General features: G+C 39.9%; 3 protein-coding genes across 3 annotated transcripts; all 3 read right to left on the bottom strand.

Moving 5' to 3' along the window:
* Positions 1–897: 897 nt before the first annotated feature.
* On the bottom strand, positions 898–7350 carry LOC115682312 (terpene synthase 10-like). The gene is made up of 10 exons (XM_056302451.1): positions 7090–7350; positions 6702–6962; positions 5730–6070; positions 4768–4872; positions 4513–4651; positions 4200–4289; positions 3644–3912; positions 1617–1832; positions 1365–1503; positions 898–915 (listed from the first exon to the last, which is right to left on the bottom strand). The coding sequence occupies exons 1-10, from the start codon at positions 7348–7350 to the stop codon at positions 898–900; spliced, it is 1839 nt and encodes a 612-aa protein (XP_056158426.1).
* Positions 7351–14979: 7629 nt separating this feature from the next.
* Positions 14980–16025, bottom strand: LOC130140976 ((+)-alpha-terpineol synthase-like). Its single transcript, XM_056321491.1, has 3 exons — positions 15893–16025; positions 15530–15778; positions 14980–15380 (listed from the first exon to the last, which is right to left on the bottom strand). The coding sequence occupies exons 1-3, from the start codon at positions 15971–15973 to the stop codon at positions 15054–15056; spliced, it is 657 nt and encodes a 218-aa protein (XP_056177466.1). The 5' UTR covers positions 15974–16025; the 3' UTR covers positions 14980–15053.
* Positions 16026–16085: 60 nt separating this feature from the next.
* LOC115682313 (alpha-terpineol synthase, chloroplastic-like) lies at positions 16086–19945 on the bottom strand. Its single transcript, XM_056302450.1, has 4 exons — positions 19706–19945; positions 19322–19586; positions 17112–17487; positions 16086–16368 (listed from the first exon to the last, which is right to left on the bottom strand). The coding sequence occupies exons 1-4, from the start codon at positions 19943–19945 to the stop codon at positions 16086–16088; spliced, it is 1164 nt and encodes a 387-aa protein (XP_056158425.1).
* Between the last annotated feature and the right edge of the window lie 5802 nt (positions 19946–25747).

The raw sequence follows: 25747 nt of genomic DNA, 5'->3' as shown, positions 1-25747 counted from the left end.
CTTTTTTTATTATTATTAGAATTCAATAGCCATTGCCATATTTGTGAAAGCCTGCTTGTGTGTACGATCACCATAACCATGTTACTTTACTTGTGCAAGACAATCTGATCGCCATTTTTCACCTAAAAGCATCACGTCTATACATTTTTCCAACTCATTTTAGTCTACTTGCGATCAAATTCCGCCGTATAATCTTCCACGGACAGCGCCTTTTGTTTCATGAGATTATGAAACCGGAGAAATGTATCTTGACAGTAGTTTGTCGATAAGAACTTCTTCAATTCTTTTTTCATCTTCTCCCAAGTTACGATACGTCTTCTTCCTTCACAAGTTCTTTGCTTCTTCAAATGCTCCCACTAGATAGACGCATGTTTGTTGATCTTGATGGCGACTAGCTTTACCTTTTGATCATTTGGTATTTTTTTGTAGTCAAAAGACTCTTTCTACAGTGTGCAACCAATCCATAAATTCTTCCGGTTGCATTTTCCTTCGAATTCAGGAATTTCGATATTCACATTAAAATCTTGCTGAATTTCGCGAAACCTTCGATACTTATGTTAAGGAAGTCCTTCCTCACTTGAAGCATGACTTCAAGTACCAATGAAGGGATTACCATCCTCTTTATTAGAGAGAGAATCTTCTAAATCATGACACAAATCATCACGTTCCAGAAGTTTGAAGCGTTGCAAACGCTTTGGCAGTTGCTGCATTTGTCTCCTTAAATCATCTACCTTCACGTTTCGTAGGTCTTTTTCTCGAGCTGTAGAAGACTCAACGTTTGATCCATGTTGACAACGACCAGCCATTAAACCTTGCTCTGATACCAATTTAATGTCGAAGAGAGTGTGGAGAAATAGGAGATAACACAAGTTAGAACTTAAATGGATAAGTTACTCGCTACTCGTAGGAATCAACCTAAGGGATAAGAGCAAAGCAAGAAAAACTTCTTGTTCTTAAACCAAAGGCTCAAACAAGTTATGGATCAATCAAGTTTTCCTTTTTTCATTCATCCTAGCATGCTTTTATAAATGAACACGGAACAACCGTCGAAGCATGCATGAGTAATCTCCTCCAATGTTGGGTTATAGCCCTCGTGGCACCACTTGGCCTCTTTAGGTGTGCCCTACATTCATTCGCCTACTAATGACCGAGAAAGAAAAAGATCAGTAAACCACTTCAGGTCTATGAATATGAAGAATGACTTTTGCACACGGTGATTCCACAAGTGAAGACCCAAGAAATCCTCATCATTAATTTCATCACAAAAGTATCTTGTGGGGAAACACATATTATTAACTAAAACCCAGTAAGAATACAAATAGGAATACAAGTATGAGTTCAAGTACAGTAACAGAAAATGTTACCATTTTCCGAATGTAAGGTATGGGGTTAAAGCCTTGCTCTTTCAGTATCTCCAATCCGACGTTGTTGGTAGTATTGAACAGAGCTAGGAAAGAAATCCTTATTGTCTGAGGAAGTTTTTCATTGTCGGTAATATCCCATCTGGAAATGTCCAACATCTCGAGCATTATAAACAGAGACACTTCTAGTCATTTCATTTCTGGGTGCGATGAGATAATATGATTTACATTTATATGCATGGTCATTAAACAAACCTTTCAACGAAGTCTGTCAGCAGTTTAAGTTCTTCCAAAGTGCCAAACACGGCATAAACATCGTCTATGAGCGTTATTATGCAAGTAATCTTGGTTATCATGACCCTGCAAAATCCATATTCTGGCTCGTGAACCATACTGCGGGACCATAAATAATGTTCCACCAGTCTATCTCTGGAAAAGCCCATCTTGTTGACGCCTAGCTCAAGCCACCACCTGAAACATTTGCCACGCATCTTCATATATACTGAGTTGTTCTGGAAATGGACTGAACCTATAGAATACAAGACTCTACAAAAGATATAAGGACTTCACATGAACCGTGTGTACACTCTCATTGGTTCAGTCGAGCGTCCACTAAATCCACACATTAGTTTACTTAAGTAGTTTAACCAATCACACGTCAAAGCTCAACATTCTCATAAAAGTGGACAAAGCTAAAAAAGAACGTGTGGACCAGAATGAGAGTTACTAGGCATCTGATCAATCACTATCTGATTAGATGAAATTTACAAGAAACTTAACTCAAATTTCTTTTTAACTTAGGAATTATAATTCATTAGTTCCAATGTACGAATTACTGAATTTTATTGTAAGGGTGCCCCGAGAGTTACTAGGCATCTGATCAATCATTATCTGATTAGATGAAATTTACAAGAAACTTAACTCATATTTCTCTTTAACTTAGGAATTATAATTCATTAGTTCTAATGTACGAATTACTGAATTTTATTGTAAGGGTGCCCCGGTTAAGACTGAGGCAGAAGGTTATGGCCATTATCGAATTCTGCACCCCATCCTATGGGCATAACATCCCTGAGATTTGTCCCCATGCTGGGTGACTTCGTATATCTCACATGGTAGTCAAATTTTCCACTGGGCTCTCTATGCGTACTGATCGCGGTGGAGGACGCCTAGACACGGGAATCAGTGGACGTTAGTGTAGCTCGATTCTTGGTTGCCGAGACGATAGCTCGGTTGATTTTCGCGGATCGATGGAGGTTGCGGACAATGAGGGAAGTCAAGATCGTCAAGGGTAGGTGAGTGAATGGTTGAGTTGACGTGAAACGGTGGGACGCGATCCTCACAGCGAAATTAGTGTTGTGCGATGAAGGAAGAAGCGTTGATGGATCTTCGGTCCTCCTCGAGCGATCCCCTCTCGTGAGAATTTTATATAGGAATCGAAAATCGAGCCCGTATACTCTTTGTAATTCGTTCCTTACGCCCAGAATCCAAAGCCTCCAAATAGGATCCTCGCCACGTTTTTGTTTTGCTTGCATTGTATCCTCTCTTTCTGACTGTGGTGTTCAGAATCTTCTTGCTCTTTCCTTTTGAACACAAATCACGAGTTTTGTAAGCATCGGGTTCGTTTCACCCTTTTAATTTCCATCCAGGATTTTCGTTTTGTTGCCTTCTTGGAGAATCCACTTCTCAAAATGGCTAAACGGTGATTTTTCACTGCTTAACATAGCCCCTTTCTGTACCAGGCAAAAAACCGAAAAGCATCAACGAAAGTTATCCTTTTCCCCTGCGGTCACCTGACTATATTTCTTCTCTAACTTGGGCAATCTGAAAGGAGGCATGGCGAGTTCACCAAGAGGGACGTGCTTGCGCAGGCCTGGACTTGGATCCTCAAATGGGTTTGAAGCTCAAGTTTAAGATCAAACCACGCTTTGCCCATTTGATTGAAATGTTCATAGTGTAACTATTTAAATTCCCAATTGCAATATAGAATGTGAATGTACTATTATGTGATATCGATATTTTACTTAACTAAAGCTCAAAATGTAGTCCAGTATTATTCGTTGAGGAATTCTTACATTTAGCGCTGGTTTTACTTAACTAAAGCTTAAAATGTAGTCCAGCATGAACATCATAAGTACAAACCAAGCTAAAAACGCATGCAGAATATGAAAGGAAGACACGTAAATTAAGACTCGGGAAAATCACATCACAGAATGAAACCAGAACAAGGCGATTTGAAGCTTCGCCATTAATTCATTTGGGCGGGTTGTATCAGAAAGGACATGATGTTCTCCTTGGTCTCGCGGTCCGGAATGCCATGGCCATCTCCATACTTGTAAAAGCTGTGAGAGGCACGCGGGAGATTCAAACATGCCCCAATAAAGGCTTCCATCCCTGGGAATGGACAATCGCCAAATGCCTGTTCGTTCATCGTCTTCCAGTTTTCCCAAACAATATGTTTAACGTGTTCCACCGCAGTTTCCTGTGAAGCTCCACTTTCATTCACGTAGCACTCGACTGCGTTAGGATTATCTCCTCTGACCATTTCATCCTGACCAAGGGGACGACTGTCAGTCATATATATCTTACGTACTTACCCGGCAAAGCGTGTATTAGGAAGTTCGATCCACACTAGGAAGGAACCTCGCTATGTATGTGAGTGAGAATATATATGCATACCGGCGATGTACCCAGGTCACCATTGAGTCGAAGAATTAAGCCAGAAATGTACATGATACTTGGGGTTTTCGATACATAATCCAGGGCCTCATGTGTTAATTTGTGCGTAGTCATGAGGAAACAACAGAACAACATCATGGGCCCTCCATTTGAAGTTACTGAAGTTGGGAGATATTCCTCCAATGTTGGGTTATAGCCCTCGTGGTACCACTTGGCCTCTTTAAGGTGTGCCCTACATTCATTCGCCCACTAATGACCGAGAAAGAAAAAGATCAGTAAACCACTTCAGGTCTATGAATATGAAGAATGACTTTTGCACGCGGTGATTCCACAAAACCCAAGAAATCCTTACCATTAATTTCATCAGAAAAGTATCTTGTGGGGAAACGCATAATTGCTATTAACTAAAACCTAGTAAGAATACAAATAGGAATACAAGTATGAGTTCAAGTACAATGACAGAAAATGTTACCATTTTCCGAATGTAAGGTATGGGGTTAAGGCCTTGTTCTTTCAGTATCTCCAATCCGACGTTGTTGGTAGTATTGAACAGAGCTAGGAAAGAAGTCCTTATTGTCGGAGGAAGTTTGTCGATGTTGGTAATATCCCATCTGGAAATGACCAAAATCTCAAGCATTATAAACGGATACACTTCTAGTCATTTCATTTCATTTCCGGGTGCTTATGAAATATGTTTTACATTTGTATGCACGGTCAATAAACAAACCTTTCAACAATGTCGATCAAGAGTTCGAGTTCTTCCAAAGTGCCAAACACGTCATAAACATCGTCTATGAGCGTTATCATGGAAGTGATCTTGGTTAAAAGAACCCTGAAAAATCCGTATTGTGGTTCATGAACCATCATGGAGGACCATATATAATGTTCCACCAATCTCTCTGGAAAAGCCCATCTTGTTGTCGCCTAGCTCAAGCCACCACCTGAAACAATTGCCACACATCTTCATATATAATGAGTTGTTATGGAAATGGACTGAACCTACGGAATACAAGACTCTACGAAAAATATAAGGACTTCACATGAACCGTGTGTACACTCTCATTGGTTCAATCGAGCGTCCACTGAGTCCACGCATTAGTTTTACTTAAGTAGTTCAACCAATCACACGTCAAAGCATGCCATTCTTATAAAAGTGGACAAAGCTAAAAAAGAATGTGTGGACCAGAATGAGAGTTGCTAGGCGCCTGATTAATCACTATCTGATTAGATGAAATTTACAAGAAACTTAACTCAAATTTCTTTTTAACGTAGGAATTATAACTCATTGCCATTTATCTAATCTGAGTTCTAATTTATGAATCACTAACTTTTATTGTAACGGGATGCTCGACGCAGGGCGCACATGGGTGACTAGCTTTGGAGGAGCAGAAATAATAATAAACGTGAATGAAGAGCTTCGTTTGTTTTCCGTTTTCTTTGAGTGAAGTATTGCGCATGCTAAGCATGCTATTATTTGTGAAAGCACGCTTGTGTACACGATCGCCATGACTATGTTACTCTACTTGTGCAAGATTATCGCATCGCTCTTTTTCACCTAAAAGCATCATGTTCTATACATTTTTTCCAACTCATTTTAGTCTATTAGGAGGGTGCAAATGTGAATAAACATGTAAAGAAATGATTGATTCAAAAATTTTACGCGTATCTTCTTTTGATGTACGTATATACCTTGCCAGTTCACTCACTTCCTTCTGGTAGGTTGATTGCAATACATTGAAATCCAACTTCGCCATCTCGAGCAAAGTCCGATTCATGTGTGGATCTTCCTCGTAGATGTCCATGAACCATCTAGCTTCCAATCTACTAGGTCTCCAATGGATAGGCAATTCCAAGGCATGGCTTATTTTTTTGCCCATGCAAGAGGAGATGATTCCTCCTTCTAGATTAAGAAGATTCAAAAGCTTGCAAGTGAAAGCCTTTGCTTCATCCAACAAACTTTCGCCTTTCAATCCATGAAAAGAAGCTTCGTACAGACTCAACAGCCCCTTCACATCCTCAACCAGCGTTACCTTGAAACCACCCATCTTGTCCATGAAGCTTTCAAACACATCTATCAAGCCAATGGTATTTAGTCAGTCGATAGAAAATTTATATATAAGACAAATTATATATTTATTAAAGGAGACTCAATGAAGATTTGGTGCAAGTACGTATTCTACCTTTTTATATTGCAGGATAGTCTCTTTCAAAATGTACAGATTTTTAGAATATCATATTTGTTGATGAAAATTTTATTATATTGTAAAGCCTAATCATTCTCTGAAATTATCGTATTAAAGCTTTCGCAATTAAACTAAGGGTGCATTTGTTTCACTAAAAACTTCACTATAAAGGATAATATTTTCCTTGTAAATCATTTTCAAGGAAAACATTTAGTTTTCATTTGTTTGGCGGTTTAGGAAAAATGATTTTCTTCTTGCCAAAAGAGGAAGTCATTTTCCTCCAACTTAAACTTGTTGTTTTCAATTCGTAGAAAACGTTTTCCGTAGATAGGTAAGTTTTCTTTCATCAAAATACCGGAAAGTCGAAAACCAACTTCCCAAAAACAGTTTTCCTTCATAAAAACGGACCCTAATTTTGGTTGTAAATGTGGGGCAAAACCAAAAGGCAAAGTGAGATGGAAAATAATAAACATTATACCTTGAGATACATCATAGCCATGTTGTCTGAGAAGTCTAAATCGAAGGGCAGTCGAGTGAAGATCATTAGAAACCGAGCATCATTTAAATCATTTTGGATGACTTGGAGTGCCTTCTTGATCTCATTGTCGAAATGGTATTGCAAACCAAGCCTTTGAATTGCATCAATGAACTCAAGCTTCGCCAACAAATTATTCTCTTTCTCCAATGTGCACTTCACCTCTTCCTTCATCCTCTGGACCCGCTCCATATGTCTCTCCTCCTACAATTTGATTTCACATTTATAAGCTCATAATGATTAAACATATTTTAGCCTTCTTAGAAATTTGAGGGATTCAAAGCTTAACAAGGCATTAATAATAAGCAAGAGAAAGCAAATTAAAACTAACTGCGTAATTAGTACTGAGTGACTTCACAAAGTTGTAATCCCAAACACTTGGCATGTAATTTGCCGAACGCCTATCGACCAATAACTGTTCTTTAGTATTCAAATTCATACAGCTTATGTGCAAATTTCCCTCAGTGATTGCGACGGCAGCAAAGGAGGAGGCGGAGGAGCGTTGAGGGTGTTTGAAGAGTGGGACAGAGGAACGTCGTCCGCGGTGGATTGAAGAAGGGAGGCAGCTTATGCTAAGAGCTTCAATAGCCATGCTTCCTGTGTTTTGGTATAGCACTCACAATTCATGAGTTTACATAAACATCACAAAGCGCAGGAGAATCTAGGAATCTATATAAAGAAAAGAAATAAAACTAAAATACCTTATTGATTGATTAGTCTATACGTCTTTGTTTGTGATTATTTTATAGAAAATAAATAAGGATGTCAGTTTCTAGTATTGGAAGGTAATTATTAAGTTCTAAAATAAATGCTACGTATTCTATAAAGTAAATGAAAACATAAATGGTACAAATAAAGCTAAATAAAATCACAAGCATAAAGATGATATAAAATGGGAAAGCGATAAATAAAATGATAAGTAGAATGATAAAACCAAACATGTCGGTGGTACGTATTGATATTGAAATGATAAGAAAGTTACAACGCAATTGAAAGTTATAGTAAGATGAAAATCATCCCCAAGGGCGGTAATCCGCACTCAGGGGAGGTGTGGTCTGAAGACTACTAAGTGATTAACCAACCCTTACCTTACACGTAATGAAGAAAGTGACTGAGAAAACTTACAAAGTAATTGGGATAGAAAGGTAGAAGGGGATGGTTTTAGGATGAGAAGAAGAGGGAAAGAACTTCTCTAAATGGAGAAAAGAATGGCATGCCTCTAAGTGAGAATGAGATGGACTTTTATAGAGTGATGAACAGTAATAAATGTTATGTATTAGCGTGTTTTCTGCTTGAGAAAAAAGAGATTAGGAAAGAAATAATGATTACACGTTATCTCTGTCTGGTAAAAATGATGGCATGCTTTTCTTATGCTGTTTAAAAGGGTGATATGTATGGATAGCCTGATTAGATATTAGAAAATCATTGTTACTTCCTATATGGGTCCAATCCAAAGCATATGTACCTCTCCATCGTGAACAGCGTGATTCACGCCTAAGTCTAGAAATAACTAAGTTTGTGTTTTCCTACCTTTCTTGTGTTTATTTTTCAAATCGTTTCTCATCAAATAAAACATAAATACCTGACCAAGCTTTGGCTGATGTGTGCTGTGTTGTAGTAGTGGGTGAGTGAGCCCATGCTATCTTTTTTTTTTTAATCGATCATTGGGAACTTATTATTCAGGTTTTTGAGTAAGTTTCTTACTAAATGAGTATGAAATAAAAAGAAAAAAAAAAGAAAAAAAACATTAAAAATATATGAAAAAATTATTTAAAAATTATAAAATTTGTCCATGTCAGCGTCGGCGTGCCACGTAAGACCACTGGCATCCACGTTAGCGATTTCCGGCTTAAATTGACCGGATGAACTGAATTGGTACTAATGCGAAAAGGTTTAGGACTAAATTAGTCCAATTGAAAAGCTTATGACTAAATTGGCACTAATGCAATAGGTTTTGGACTTTTTAGGTGTTTTTCCTAGTAAATGTGTTACACGGGTATAAGTTTGGAATTTTTTGTGCCACAAAATAGAGTTAAGGATAAATGTGCTACGGTGGACATAGATTGGGATTTTTGGTGGCTTTTGCCCTTGCAAATAATATCATTGGAGTAACTTACCAATTTTTATTTGGCTTTTGGTTGTTTCAAAAGAACTAATTCGTCCATTAATATATAACAAAAATTTCTAATGTTTTCAAACGCAAACTGGATCGATCTGTTCAACCGTGTCCATTGCTACCGTCACCAACCTAACATGGTTCCTCCTACAGCACAAACACTCCATCATCGTGGCCTCTTTCTCTCCTTCTCCTCTTCAAGGGGAAAAGTATCAAAAGAGTCTTAAATTTATTGCATTGGTACAAATTCAGTCCAAAATCTTTCAATTAAACCAATTCAGTCCCAAATCTTTTCATATGGGTACCAATTTAGTCCATCCGGCCAATTTAGAATGGAAATCGTTGATATGGACGCTAGTCGTTCTATGTGGCTTAACCGACACTAATGTGAAATTTTTTTATAATTTTTTGAATTTTTAATAATTTTTAATGTTTGTTTTCCTTCTTTTTTTCCTTCCTTCTCCTTGCTTGGCTTGCGGCCAGTACCCAGCCATAATGGGCGATTGGCCACAGGCCAGGGTTGGCAAGGCCATCGCAGCCCTCACGTGATCTGGTGAGGGTTGGACCCTCGCGGCCTGGGCGACGATCACCCTTGCGGCTCACAGCCGGGAGGAGGGCCACTCTCGCCGGATCTGGCGAGGGCGACTCTCGCCCAGGCTGCAAGGGTCCAACCCTCGCCAGATTCGGCGAGGGCCGCCCTCGCCCAAGCCGCAAGGGCTGCGACGCCCTCGCCTGTGACTGGCGACCGGCCACAGAGAATGAAGGAAAAAAAAAGGAAAAAAATTATAAAAAATTATCCACATCAGTGTTGGCCGTGCCATGTAGAACGGCCGACGTCCACATCAGCAATTTCCAGCCTAAATTGGCCGGATAGACTGAACTTGTATCAATATGAAAAGATTTACGACTAAATTGGTTCAATTGAAAAATGTACGATTGACTTAGTATCAATATAATAGGTTTAGAACTTTTTTGATACTGTTCCCTCTCTTTAGGCAATGGTGGTAGGCCAGTCGCAACTTCATTAGAGGAGGTGGCGATGGCTGTGGTTTTCTTCGTGGGGCATGGAATTTGTTTTGGCGTAAATCAGAAGATTTCTCCCGTAGGTATTCATAATATATATATATATTTTTTTTCTTACATATTTTAACTAAAAGTAACATGCTTTATATATTTATGCAATGTATTCTTAGTTTATCTTCATGTTTAACAGTTGAAAATTTACTCTAAAATTGCTTGCTTGCCTCAACAAATGGGGATTAAAAATTTTATGTTGGAAAAATTTGGCTAGCTCATAAGTTTCATTCATCGACCAATGTGGGACAAGGCTTTTGGGAAATTATATTCAAGTCAAGTACAAGACTCGACTTATATGAGATGCGAGTTTCAAAAGTTCTCTAAGTAATGTGACTTCCATGAGTCTCATCTTCATTTTGTCCCAAATCATCTAATTTGTGAAGATGGAGCTTGCTTGACTATATAAAACCCATTCATGAGGCCATTCTTTTTGTAAACCCACCCATGAAATGAGACCACTCTTTCTCGCAGGAAAGTTCTAAAGTTTTTGGAAATGGTACTGAGTTCTCTTTAAAAAGAAAAAAATACTTCTCATCTAGGGTGATGCTTCCGCGGTGCACCATTGCTTCGTGAGGCGATACCCACCCGGCCTCGCTTGGGGCTTGGGACGGGGGCAAGGCAGGGCTTCTCTCCAACGGGCAGATACGGGTATGATTTCCTTGCCTACCCCTAACCATGCATCGCAAATAGAGGGCATTGATGAACTATATTGGCCAATAGTAATGAGGACGTCAGCGCTTTAAGTGGGAGGGTTTATGACAAGTAAATTTCAACATTGGAAGGCTTTATGAAGAGATTCATAAGTATGATCCATCTCCAAATAGTTATAATCTGAATGCTCTTTTCAAGGCTTGTCCAGCATCTTTGTGTCTCATATTTTTGCAATATTAACGTGGAAGCTAACCAGAATCTTGTAACTAAGTCAATGCAAAAATACCAAAGAAATAGACGATGAGCAATAAATGACACAAAAGATTTATATGGTTCGATCCGAGTGTCGGTACCTACATTCACAGGGAAAGCCAACAGCAAATAATCTACTATATTAAAAGAATCAAAGTTACGATTTCTCACATGTTCGAGTATTTCGCACACCTAAATTATATAAACCTAAAGTGTTTACAAATAAACCATTTAATTGGATATAAAATTCACAACAATCTTCGTGCGTCCGAAAAAGCTTCGAAGTTGTCTTCTTCAAGCTGTGCCTTTTATGAGCGGCTCGTCCACTAAGAGTTACTGTGCTCGTGCTCTAGTAGAAGGAACTCTAAGAAACCTTAACTGTGCGCTTTAAAGAAGAGCTACCATGCGGCCACTATTCAACAAACCCCACTGGCGACTACTTGATGAGAACGGGAGGACCGGGTGGGTCGGGTCAAAAATTATCGAACCCAACATTGCACCACAAATCATAAACCCTATATATAAACCTTTCGATTTGTTCATACAAGTCATAAATTTTTCTTTTTTTCAGAAAGTGTAATCAAGTTCTACCTAAAATTACATACATATCATAAAAAAAAGTGCTTCTGCAGCATTCTTATATTTCACTTTTCAACACAATTTTAAAATTTAATTGCATTATTTGAAAGGTTTAGGATTTTATTGTATTTTTTTATAAAGATGTAATACTTAATTGAACCATTTTTTTTTTTTGGTCGGAAGATTGAACCAATTTAGAAACCCTATATTTTCCCTTCTGTTTTCTTTCCCCTAATTACTCCCTGGCCCCACTTGTTTTCTTTTGTGCGGCTACAAGATGCCCACGTCCACTTCCTAGTCAAATAGCCCACTTGGATAAAAGATTTAACCGGAGCATATCTCGTGCAGAATCCTCTTGGATTTATATCCGTAAGAAGCAACATCAAATTTGAATGCTAATTGAAAAAAAAAAAGCATCAACTTTAAGTCGAGTAACAATTCTGGTTTCAATTTTTTTTGTCTCCTAAAAAAGTACCAACTTTAGATCGAGTGATAATTCTGGCCTCAACTTTTTTTTGTTTTATAAAAAAGCATCAACTTTTACTTAAATCTCAAATATGGCTCCCATTGACTTAGAACTGTTGATTATCCAACTTGAGTATTCCATCTCAGCAATAAATTAATGTGGCTTGCTAATTGGATATTGTCTTATTCTCTGAGCCGCAACTTGAAGAATAATAATGAAATTGTTCGTCTCCTTTACTTCACCGGTAAGTAAAAAATATCTCCATATTAAATCTCTCTGGCAAACTTCATCGTTTTGTCATAATCTAAAGCTATAGACCATCGCCATGGACAAGATCTGCTAAGCTCACCATCATAACCTTTTTTCTCAAACAAGGGTGAAAGTTGGTAATTTTTTATAAGACAAAAAAAAGTTGAGGTCAGAATTGTCACTCGACTTAAAATTGGTGTTTTTTTACGAGATAAAAAAAAGTTAGGGTCAAAATTGTTACTCGACTTAAAGTTTGTGTTTATTTTTTTAATTAGCCCTGTATTTTGTTCACGGCTAAATAATGAGACATAATTTATCACATGTCGTGCACGAAAAACACAAGGGGTGATGGTTACACGATACTCGTGCATGGAATAAATAGCCATTTTACTTACTATATTGACCACCTCTGCAGATGTCCCTTTCCATGGTTCCCAAGTTGGCATATCAAGGACTTCTATTGCTGGAGTCCCGCTATCCAGGTCAATGTCTACAGCAGATGGAACTTTTTGGAGCATACCCCACATGTTTCCCGGTAAGAGAAGAAATCGCATAATTACTGTGATTAATTATGTAAACCAATCAGTAAATGAGCACAAAGCCCACCAGCCCGGCTTCCTTTCGCAAAAAAGGATTCTCTTGGCAACCTGAAGATGTAACTCACGCGAACCGTGCGTTGATTGCCATGAGTTTGGTATGCAGCAAATGGTTTGAATGGAAGTGATAGAGATATTTCACTTTCTCATTCCAATTAAGTTTTTTACTTCAAGTATAGGCTGAAATGACATTGTCTGCACACGGGGGGATACTTTTATATTTAATTAGTTGTAACTTGATTAGCAGCTTGAGCGTCTAAATGGATTGATTAGTCTTTTGAGGCATTATATATGAATTTGAAATGGACTACTCAAATTCTAATTGAATATTTCCACTGGTCAAAAAGGTGTCAAAATGGGTCATGGACCCATTATTCGACTCGTTTTTTCAGGTTTTGGGTCATAAATGGGCTGTTTAAACATTAAAATGCCAAGTGAAAATAGTCTTAAAAACTCACAAAAAAAAAATGCAGTGGCTCTTAATGGGTTTATGAGGAACCCATTTTCCACCCATTTTTGCCCACAAACAAGAAGGCCATGCTTGGGCTTCAAAATACCAACATTTTGGTTTGTTTTTAATTGAGTAGTTTTTTTCAGTATGCTATTTTTCACATATAAGGAAAAATTGCTAAGAATTAGAGTGTAGGACGGGTATGGGTCACCAAATTTGTATTGCATATAAATGAGTTAAAACAAATTAGATGGATCAATTTGAGTTTGATCATCTTCAACATGATCCAAACCCAACTCAACTCACCCGTTTGATAGCCCTAGTCAAGACTTGTAAATTTCTTCCTACAAAGGTGGTATCCAAGATGTTCGAATAATACACACCATTAGTGTCAAAAATCTTTAAGGTTTCGTTTGTTTCAAGGAAAATATTTTCTTCATTTTCCGGCATTATTTGGTTCGCTTAGAAAAATGAGATAATGGAAAATGTTTTCCTTGTCAATGGAAAACCAATACATAAATTCAAAAAAATGATTTCCTCTTTGAAAAAGTCGGAAAACATTTTTTCAAAATATGACTAGGTATTGAGACTTAGACTTGAAACTTTATGCTTAAACACGAGAACCCTGACGCTAGTTCCTGGGTTCCTGGCATTTGGGACCAAGTCTCCAGCCCCCGGGCCTTGATTCCATCTAGGCCAAGCCCAAAACCCTGGTGCTCTTGCCCAATGACCCGGCACCTAAGCCCGGGTGCATAAAGGCCGTGCTCAGATCCGCGACACTCAGGCACGAGTCCATGAAGGCTGTGCTCAGGTTCTCAACAATCGAGCTTGGGTCCTTAGTTAACGAAACGTTTGATTTTCCATGAATGGCTGATTAAAACCATAATTGGCAGTGTGAGGAGTTTTGCCTCCATACCTGTTTATCTGCCCTCCTTGTCTTCAGTAACTGAATAGATTTAAGACTCTCCGCAGCCTGCGCACCTCAGTGGGGATCCTAAAGGTTTATGGACGCGCCGTTCCCTACTCGCCAGCAAACTTTGTTCGAGACTAAACTCCATTCAATTTTAATAAAAATATTTTTAAAAAATCGAATTTTCGTTTCTTTTCTTTCTTCCTTGGTGGTTGCCGGCGACCAACCACAGTCGAAGAACAAGCTCGCCCTAGGCCGACGAAGCTCAACCTCACCAAATTGCGGTGAGGTTGAGTCTCTCAGGCCTCGGGTGAGACTCCACCTCACCATACTTGGCGAGGTCGAGCTCACACGAGGCCGGCGAGCTTGAGCCACACTAGATCGGCGAGTTGGGCGAGGCTCGAGCTCCACCTCATTGGATTAGGCAAGGTGGAGTCTTGCAGGGCTAGGGCAAGCTTGTTTCTCACCTGTGGCCGATCACCAGCAACCAGCCGAGGAAGAAAGAAAAAGAAAGAAAAGGAAAAAAAATTAAAATTTTGAATTTTTTGGTAATTTTTCTCAAAGAAAATAAAATCGAATACCAAATGGCAAAAAATATTTTCTAATTCATTTTCAGGTTTCAGCCAAACACCAGAAAATATTGTCATTTTCCTGAAAAATGACTTTCTGATAAACATTTTTTAGAACTGTTATATTTTCCACGAAACAAACCGAGTCTAGATGTCGAACAGTTTTCCGCAAAAAGAAAAGTCCAATAATTAATAAGGCTTCTTACCCCAGCTAGCACAATTATTGCTTCAGCACATATTATCTTCTTTAAAGATACAGTAATAGACATGATCCTCCATGAACCTGAATACACGTAAAAGTCCCGAGACACTAGAAAGTCGACCCTTGAATCAAGGTACATTGACATTCAAACGATGATACAAAAAAGAAATTTTTAAGTTAGCGCTTACATTCGTCAATTGGAATAGGTTCGATCAGCACTGACATGACATAATGGTTTACGTGATCCTTGGACTCAAGGTTTGGCTTGCCCATGCCATCTCCATATTGATAAAAGCAGTGAGACGATCGAACCAGATTGAGACATGCATTTCGAAAGGGCTGGAGCCCGGGGAATGGGCGGTCTTCGAAATAATGCTTGTTCATCTTCTTCCAATATTCACGCACCATGTTCTCGATGCATTCTCGAGCCACTTCTTCAGACACACCGTTCTCGTACATGTAGCAATGTATCGACTTTGAATTATCTCCTCTCGCCATTTCAACCTACGCATCATGGACCACGCCCATCAACTTTATACTGTGCAACATGTTTCCTTTTCATAAATGAAGGAAACGCCCGATCGGAATCGGTTTATGCGAACGAGCAGCATATGGTTGGAAAGTTAAAGATAGATTTCAAGGCGGGGACATACCGGCGATGTGCCCAAATCGTTGTTACATCGAAGAGCCAAGGAAGAATACTTCATGAGGCTTGGGATGTTGGCGACATAATCGACCGTTTCCTGCGTCAAGTTGTGGGTAGTGAGGAAGAAGCTGCAGAAGAGCATGAGAGGCCCTCCGGTTGAGCTTATTGAGGTGCTCAGGTACTCCTCGAGCGTTGGCTTGTACCCTTTGTTGTACCACTTGGCCTCCTTTAGGCATACCTTGAACTCATTTACCCACTACATCACAAGATACATGATATAGATATCATGGATTAGTAAGGATTCATGGAGATTTATTATCTACGAGACATAAATTTGAACGATAAAGAGATCATCGGCAAGCGAGATTACCATTTGCCGGAGGGCGGGGAGGACATTGAAACCTCGCTCTTTGATTGTCCAGTACACGATGTTGTTCGTACTGTTAAACATAGCCAGGTAACACTTTTGTATCGTGGGATGAAGCTTGTCGATTCCATTAATATCCCACCTGTGTAGACTCAATAGTCACGAAACTTTCGAAACTTGAATCGACCCTTTAAAATTAGTCGACATGGGGTTCTTGTGATACGTAATAATCAACAACAAGGTCGGAGAGACAACACTCAAACCTATCGATGATATCTGTGAGGAGCTCGAGCTCTTCCAAGGTGCCAAATACATCGTAGATGTCATCCATGAGCGTTATAAAACAATTGACGATGGTCATCATCTCCCTGAATGGTCCAAACTCCGGTTCAAATGCCATGATGACACTCCATATGTAACACTCGGTCATTCTGTCCCTAAACACGTTCAACTCGTACAAGCCCAATTCAACCCACCACCTGGAAAGGGCAAAATACCAGTAACTTAGTAAAACATCATATCGTTAGTGTATATTGGACATCTCTGTTGATTATTTATGTCACAAGACCAACATTCTAGGGAAAATTATCAAAAAGCCAACTTTGATTGGAAGTCGTTGACACGGGTAATTTTTAATCATACTTCGAATTTTTTATTCTTTTCTTTTCTTTTTCCATTTCTTTCTTTTTTTTTCTTCCCTTCTTCTTTTAATCAGTCGCCGGACCTCAGTGATTGATCAGAGGTGAGGGCTGGCAACCCGCCAGCCACTGGCGAGGGCAAGCCTCAACCGCCCTTGGCAAGACTCACCCTCGCCAACTACTAGCGAGACTTGATCTCACCAGTGGCCAGCAAGGTCGAACCCACCGGTCACAGAGGTCCGGTGACCAGCTAGAGGAAAAAGGGAACTTAAAAAAGAAAAGAAAGAGAAAGAATAAAAAACGAAAAAGAAATGAAAAATATATAATATAAAAATTTGAAAAATTATTAAGTATTATTTAAAAATGTTCACGTTAGTGTTGGTCGCGCCACACAGGATGGTTAGCATCCATGTCAGCGTTTTCCAGTCAATTAGCCTAATGAACTAAATTAGCACAAATGCATATTGTTTAGGACTCAATTGGCAAAAAAAGATGTTTATGACTTTTTTGTAATTTTCCCGATAAAAAGGGGCTAGAGTCGAAATGTTATTATAATATCATCATGAATTGATAGTTGCCCATACCTCGCCATCTTGCTAAATTCTTTCTTATAAATCGATTGCAGATAGTTGAAATCTAATTTCGCGAGGCGGAGCAAGGTCGGATTCACGTCCGGCTCTTCTTCGTACATCTTAATGAACCATCGGGCCTCCAGTCGATTCGGCCTCCAGTGGATGGGCATGTCCAGAGCGCGCGACACTTTCTCGCACAAATTAGCAGCAGTGCCTTCAACATTAATCTCCTTAAGATACTTGTACGAGAAGGCTTTGGCTTTGTCGATTATGGCCTCATCCTCGAATCCGTGGAAAGAAGCTTCGTAGAGACTCAAAAGCCCCTTTGTATCCTCGCGGAGCGATGCCTTGAAGCCGCCTGTTTCGTTCATGAATCTTTTGAACACATCTATATCACATAAAAAATAGCGACCATTAAATTCAAATTATGAAAACGATGAACTCCAACAAGTTTGTAGTATTCACTACTTAGAAACACGCATAACCTTATAGCTCATTAGTCGGACAGAAGTTTTGAATTCACATCATAAAGATGGAAAAACTTCGGTTTTTCAAAGAAATTGTAATAAAATAAGAAAGAGGAAAATGGGTGTAAGCATTTCAGAAATTCGTAACTCGTAGGGTTGGCTGTCGGTCGAGGCGACAACCGGGGCCCACTTTTGATCCACTGACAAGGAAGCAGAACACGTAAATGGAAATATTGATGAAATGCGCCAGACCTAATCCTGACGGTTCGATCTGGGGCCCGCTAGCCATTAATGGCTGTGATTTTCGAACCGTTGTACTGTACCGGGCCTGACTCGGAAAAAAGAAAGAAAGGAAAAAAATAAACTTCTGTTGAAATGACTTTAAAAGGAAGTTCCCCGAGCACTTGTTAATTATATTTTATTTGGAATGATCAAATTTTCGAGATATTTATTGTGCATGCAACACGAGAACAATCAGTACTTTGAAAATTATAATGTATATTGAATAGATTGCTTAATTAGTTTTTGCCGTGCCCTCCTAGCGAAATTTAAAAAGGAATGATAACTTTTTATACGGTACACAAACTGTATAATACCGTGGTTAAACCTACACAGGTCATCTGGCAGCCGGCCCCATTGACTTAAATTCAGATAGGTCGTCAACAAGTCGAAATAAGCAAGTGCAGGGTGCAATAAATGGCATCAAATGAGACAATGGCCTTGTTTCTTTTTCTTTTTATAATTCAAGGCATGAACGTAGATGTCCTGCTATCGAAGGGTGTGCAAAAGAATCGGGACTCGCCCGAACCGCCCGGGACCACTCGGAATCGGACCGGAACCAGTGGTTCCCAAGGGAACCGGTCCAGTTCCTGGTTTCAATTTTTTGGAACCGGTGGGTACCGGTCCGGTTTCCGGTGTGGAACCGCCCACCCAGACCGGATCGATAATATAATAATAATATATTTATTTTTTTAATTTTTAATTTAAAAAATTTGACAAAAATTTTTTTTTTAAAAAAAAGGAGAGTTGTTGTTTTGTTTGCTTGCTGACTATTGTGAACTTGTGGCAAACTCCTATGTGTGATATATAATATAGGCTACGGATGTATTTGATGTGAAGCAAAATAGCATGTGATGAACATAACCCACAAACAGGCAAGAATTAGACCAGTCCATTTTTTGATTTGTCCTAGAAAACTTAGTGGGACTGGTTCCATGGACCCACCCGGGAACCGGACCTGACCAGCAGTTCTCAGTTCCAATTTTTTGGAACCGGTCCTTAGCGGGCGGTCCACGGTTTCGGGGTGGGAACCGCCCACCCGGATCATGCTCACCCCTACTACTATCGGAAGTTTGAAAAACGTTATTGTTCAACATTTGGCATAGTCACATTTGAGCTTTGAATAAACTTGCCAAGCGATACTTCCGAAACCACGTAAGTCCACCCAAGTGAAACATTATAATCAGCTCAAGTTGGTGTGTGTCTATATATATATTAAAGTAGTAAATTAACTCATTAATTGTCGCTCGTAGCAAATTCTATTCGTCAATCTCTTCGACTTTTGTTATCACATTTCATAAATTCAAAGATCGAACCCAATCAACTTTCTGTTATTTTGCTATCAAGACAGTCACTTCTTAACCAACACGGTAGGCATAAACCCTAGCTTATATAGTAACCCGTTGTTACTTCAACCTCAATGTGTGAGTCCAAAGTTTCTACGATTGTATCCTTCTTCTTTCTCTAAAAACGTACCTTGCGAGACGACGTAGCCATGCTGTCTAAGGAGCCTAAACTGGAGAGCCGCGGCATGGAGATCGTCAAGAAGCGCCCAAGCATCCTCGGAACCACCATGAACGAGCTCAAGCGCCTGCTTTATCTCTGCGTCGAAATGGTACTGCAGTCCAAGCCCTTGGACGGCATTGATGAACTCGAGCTTGGCCACGTGATCCATCGCTTCACCGAACATGCCCTTCACATCTTCCTTCAACATCTTCACTTGGGCCTTGTATTTCTCCTCCTGCGTCCGAACATGTAAACTCGGTAAAAACAAAGTGAAACGCAATGGCATTGGGCATTCTTAGCATAAGCAAAGCGAAAAAACTACAGCGCAAGCGACTGTGTTTGAGCCAAACTTACTGTGTAGTCAGTGGAGAGACACTGCACGAAGTTGTAGTCGAAGAAGTTCGGAGGGAAATTCGCAGAGCGCCTGGCAACGCCATCTCCGGTCCCCGAACCACAGCTTACGTGTCGTCGAGCAGGCAAGGAAGTGGAAGGAATGGAATAGCGAGGGCTTCTGAAGGACAAACGATAGGGTAATTTACGACGGTTGATCGAGGAGGAGAGGAAATTGGTGTGGATCGTCGCTAAAACAGCCATAACAGCTTGTATTGGCCTTCTAAGTTTGCGAGTACTGTAGTGGAGCATCAAAAGAGAGGAAAGCCTAATATATAGAAATGGAGAGGCGGGGACTGACCGTACAGGGTTTACATTGTGATTAGCTACACCTCATTATTTAAAGTAAAAAAAACTATGTTCGAAACAACTGTTGAGAATCTAGAATAAAGTATAAACTGTTCGGGCTTCAATCCACTCAGATATATATATTCCATGAATTATGCACGTCAAGCTTTTTAATCATCATGTGCATTATTTGACTTTTCGATTTGTTAGAATATTTAAATAATAAATCACGCCTTCATCCAACAGCTTAAATTTTTAGAATAGTTGGAAGGATTAAAGAAAAGCTATAGATCAAGGCCAAAACGACAAAGAAAAGCTCGAAAATATTTACAAAAAAAGAAGTTAAACGCAAAGTGTTCGAGATGACGACACACCCTCCTACGATATCCCTTTTAATCCATAATTAGTTAGAGCGTTATCTACATATTGTCGCAAGAGTCAGAAATTTATCTTGGGTTCAAGTCTTGTTGGAAGTAGTCCATAAGTAGAATTCTCAATACACTAAGGCGATATGAGAGGTGTGCCCTTATAAATCGCACGAGAAGGTAAATTAGTCGAAGTGCGCAAAAGTTGGCCTCACCCAACCGCTAACCCAAAAAGGAATACATTGTTGAAAATTAGAGAGTTATGTGTGTAATCTTAGGTATATATGCTCTCATAGATTAAATTTGACAGTTTAAATAACTTTACATCATCTTGATATGGCCAAGTTCTGGCTTGAAATTAATCTTTTTTACATTATCTCTAATCTTATATAACTAAATAGCTATTTTTTCCGCGAACTTAGATATATGTTAACACTCAGAAAATCGTACGCATTTTTTTTCTATTCACATGATAAGAAGTGTAAGCTTATAACAGTGGGAATATTTCAGAAACTAACTGCATTTTCATCTAAGATAAGACGAGATGTGACATAGGTTGGGCACGAATAATAACTATTCTGTTTCCTTGTTTCTCTATTTTTTCTTCTCGGGAACAGGTTTAGAACAGAAATTCGTTCGGTAGAATAATTTCAATTTTTTTATTTCTGGGATAAATTTTCGCTCAGAAATAGATTTGGAACAGAAATGAGAAGTTAAGATTTTTTACCTTTCACTTTTTGGAACAAAAATAGAAATAACAACTTTCCTTTATTGCTCACCCTTGCCACCCGTCGCCGCCCACTCGCCGCTGGTCGCCGGTAGTTCGCCGCAGCCACCTGCCACCCGCCTGCCCGCCGTCCGTTCGCTGTCACCGACGGAAGACAGTGCCTCCCATCAGCCGTCTTCCCTCATTGCCGCCTTTCGCCGGCCATCCATCGCCGCCCGCCACCGTTCACTTGCCACCCCCTGTCGCCGCTCGCCTGCTGCCCCCTACCGCCACAACCGCTCGCCGGCCATCCGCCGTCACCGCCCGCCGCTGCTGCTCGTCGCCCACCGCCACCCCTCGCCCGCTGTCCACCATCGCTCGTCACCACCACCGCTCACCGGCCATCTACCGCCGCCGCCACTCAATGGCCGGCGGGAATAGAAGTTTTGCGTCGTTATCAAACAAATTTCTATTCCGGGAATAGAAATTTTGTATCATTATCAAACGCTACTTTTTATTCAGAAACTCGTACAGGAAAAAGAAATAGATTTTTTAATTTCTAGCCAGAAATAAGGTTGGAGAAGAGGAATGTTGTCATTCGCGCCCTTAGTAGGGGTGAGCATGGTTCCAGGATAGAACCTGGAACCTGAAAACCTAATCGGTAGGAACTTGTATGTTTCAGATTTCAAGGTATGTATGGTAGGTTCTAAGTTCCAAAAATTGGAGAACCTGTTTCGACAGGTAGGTTCCAGGTTCTAGATAGGTGGAACCTGGAACCTAAATAAGTTTTTTACTTTTTTTCTTGGTCTATGTCTTCGTGTGATCCTAGGGTGTTTCATGGCATTAGATAATGAGTGTATAATCTGGAACCACTAGTCTGAGGTTTCATTTTATGACTTGTTAATGTTTCATATTCTTCGTGTGTCTAAATATAAATTGTGGTCAGTGGATTTTAGTAGCAAGTGGTGGTCATTAAAGGTGATGATTCACTGCAATTGTTCAATTAATAATACAGGTGAAACCTGGGTAGACCTTGGAGTCGACCTTGGAACCTTTAATTGGGTAGGTTCCAAGTTCCAAAAGATGAGAAACCTATTCTCATGGGTAAGTTCCGAGTGGATCTGTACGGAACAAGGAACCGCTCACCCCAAGTATCGATTCACGCAATGATTTCTCATCTTAATTATATTTGTTACTAAAAATGAAATTTAAAAAAAAAAAACCTGTTAGACCCTGGAACCTACCCTGTAATCGTTCTAGGTTCCGACGGGCAAGCTCCAGGTTCCAAAAAATGAGGGACCTGTACCCGATGGTAAGTTCCAGGTGGAACCTGTAAGAAACTTGAAACCGCTCACCCCTAGCCCTTAGTGCATTAAGAATGCATTTTCATCAAATGCCCAAGTAGGTGGGCATTCCTTGTTATATGTTTTCTCTGACAAAACGACAATCCAGTTCTGTGCATTTTGTACATTCATGGGAAACTGGAATTGCTACAACATATCATCAAACAATTTTATAGCATGCAAATTTGGGCAAAAGTGTCAAAAAAGTCCTAAACCTTTTACATTTATGCCAATTAAGTCCTAAATCTTTTTTTAGTGCCAATTGACTCATAAACGTTTTGTCTTTGTGTCAATTGAGCCTTTTCATCTAATTTTGGCAGGATTTTACTGACGTGGAAGTCGGCCAGTCGCCGGCACTGACATGGAAGCCGATCACCAGCACTGACGTTGACAACTTTTAATAATATTTTTACATTTTTTCTTTTTCTTTTTTTTTCGTCTTTCACCCTTCCTCCTCCAGCCGGTCGACGGACCGGCGATCGGCCACTGGCGAGGCTCGCCCTCGCCAGTGATGGCGAAGGTGAGCCTCGCCCAGTCGCTGGCGAGGTCGTGCCTCACCCAACTGCTGGCGAGGTCGTACCTCACCCAGCCGCCGACGAGGCTCTAGCCCTCGCCAGAGGCCGTGAGATCGAAGGCCACGACCTTTGGCAAGGGCTGAAGCCTCGCCGGTGGCTGGGCGAGGATTAAAGCCTTGCCCAGCCATGGCGAGGCTCGCCCTCGCCCTCCCCCAACCATAGCGAGGCTCGCCTTCGCCGTCGATGGCGAGGGCGAGCCTCGCTATTGGCCGGCAAGGGCGAGCCTCGCCAGTGGTCGGCGAGGCTTGCTGGCCTCTGGCCGGTCGCCGGATCGGTGACCAGCTGGAGGAGGGAAAGTGGGGGAGGAAAAAAAAAAGATAAGAAAAAAATAAAAATAAATAAGAAAAAATTTAAAAAATATTAAAATATTATTAAAAGTTGTCTACGTCAACTCCGGCGACCGGCCGGCTTTCACGTCAGTAAAATCCGGTCAAAATTAGTCGGAAGGACTGAATTGGCACAAAAACAAAAAGTTTAGGACTTAATTGGACCACAAAAAAGTTTAGGACTCAATTTGTACCAATGCAAAAGATTTAGGATTTTTTTTACACTTTTCCCTACAAATTTGTAATCCCCAATTCCTTAAATAAGCAAGGTAGCCACCGTACTTGGCAACATGCATTTGCCATGTATCTGTGTTCAGTTTCTGCAGAAGATCTTGACACTGTTGGTCAAGCGTTTTTGTTGTTTGTTTGATCATATTGACGACCATCATTCAATCCTCAATGGGTGTGAAAGCATTTTTTTTTAAAGGAGACTTTAGAATCGGTTTAGAACTGATTTAATTGGATTGGTTGAACCGGTTTAAACCGGTTCCCAAGCAAGATCGGCGGTTTCGACATTAGAACCGGGAACCATACCTATTCTAGGCCGGTTCTAAGTTCACAGAATCGGGAACCGAGCCGGTTCTCTCCAAAACCAGCCTTGAACTGGTCAGTCTAGGCCCATTCCCGAAATGAACCAGACTGATACTCATCCCTATAGTACATTTCACGTGACAGTAATTAAACAAAAGAATGTAATATTAGGCATGATAAGATCTTGAACGGCGAGGGTAATTTCTCATTCGTCAATCGTCATTAATTGACTAATGCAAAAAGGAAGTCTATAATTGACGGGGACAAGTCACATGTATAGATATCACCTAAATTTTGAGTATAGTTAAATTATCTTGCAAGTAACATCTCTAATTTGTAACACAATCCTTAATTCTGTGGATTTCACATGATCAACCGTTGTGACCGCACTCGCACCAATGCATTCATAGAGCAGCATATGTTTAGTTAGTCCTCTTCTCTGGCCTGGAAAAAAAAAATCGACGTTATCTGTCCGACCCTATTGTTGAAATGTCAACAGTTGCTTTTCTTTTCCTAATTACTTCTTCTGTCGCTAAGAAACTCATCAAACCTAAGCTTCAAACGGACGCTCATGGCAAAACTTTTGTTTACCTTCAAGTTATGAGAATTCTCGCGTACATTCTTGTGGGGTCTAAGATCATTGAATATCGTTGTAATTGCACCCACTCGTCAGGGAACAGGCTCTAGCAATAAGTTACCGCTAAAGCTGGGGCCTGCCTGAAGCTGCAGAGGAGCCAAGCCAGTTGTCCCTGGTGCGCACAGAGAGAGACCAGATCTGGATTGACATTAACAACTCTCACCTATCCTAAATATGCCGATGGAGGACAATCCAAGTTAAGATTGCCCATGGAGGACTATCCAAGTTATGCCATATCAATGGTTCGATCAAAGCCCCATCATCCACTGATCCTAAATATGCCGAATGGCAATCTACTGATAACTTTGTCATGTCATGGATCTTCAACTCCAGATTTACAAAATTTTTGCTTACTCTGAAACGGCCAATCCCTTGAAGCCTACATACACGGTGGAAACCCCCATTTCTACTATCACCTTGGGGAATTTCATTGTCTTTAAGTAAGATAGAATACACATCTGGGAATAAATATGAATATATATTGGAAAGGCAAATACAATTATTATTTCATTTTTTATTGATTTGAGCCAAATTACTCTGCCGACTAGTCGACCTTATCTTTCCACAACACACCAATTCTACCTATCACATTAGGGGGTTCTTTGAATAAGATAGAATAAATCTCTGGAGATAGATTATAATATTAATTGGAAAGGAAAATACAGTAGTTATTTCATAATTTATCTATTTGAGCCAAATCTCATACTAAATTTGAACTCTGCAAACTAGTCATCATTATCTTTCCAACACTATGAGGCCGACTCTCATATGTGAGAAAGTTCAAGACAAGACAATTGAGACTCTATACATCATAAGTGAGGGAAAAGTCTCAAAAAAGTCCTAAACCTTTTGCATTGGTGCCAATTTAGTCCTAAACTTTTTTTTGGTGCCAATTCAGTCCTAAACCTTTTGCATTTGTACCAATTCATGTGAATAGCTATTAGCTGGAAGGACTGAATTGGCACAAATGCAAAAGGTTTGGGATTGAATTGGCACAAATGCAAAAGGTTTAGAATTGAATTGACACCAAAAAATGGTTAGGACTAAATTGGCGTCAATGCAAAAGGTTTATAACTGAATTGGCACCAAAAAAAGATTTAGGACTAAATTGGCACCAATGTAAAAGATTTAGGACTGAATTGACACCAAAAAAGGTTTAGGACTAAATTGGCACCAATACAAAAGGTTTAGTACTTTTTTGACACTTTTCTATCATAAGTGAAGATCCACTGGTA

The sequence above is a fragment of the Syzygium oleosum genome, unplaced genomic scaffold (assembly GCF_021117445.2).
Source record: "Syzygium oleosum isolate NSW1041296 unplaced genomic scaffold, Sole_v2.1 Sole_v2.23, whole genome shotgun sequence".
NCBI classification, from domain to species: domain Eukaryota; kingdom Viridiplantae; phylum Streptophyta; class Magnoliopsida; order Myrtales; family Myrtaceae; genus Syzygium; species Syzygium oleosum.
Note: the sequence above shows the minus strand (reverse complement) of the source record. Positions and strands in the feature narration are given on the sequence as shown.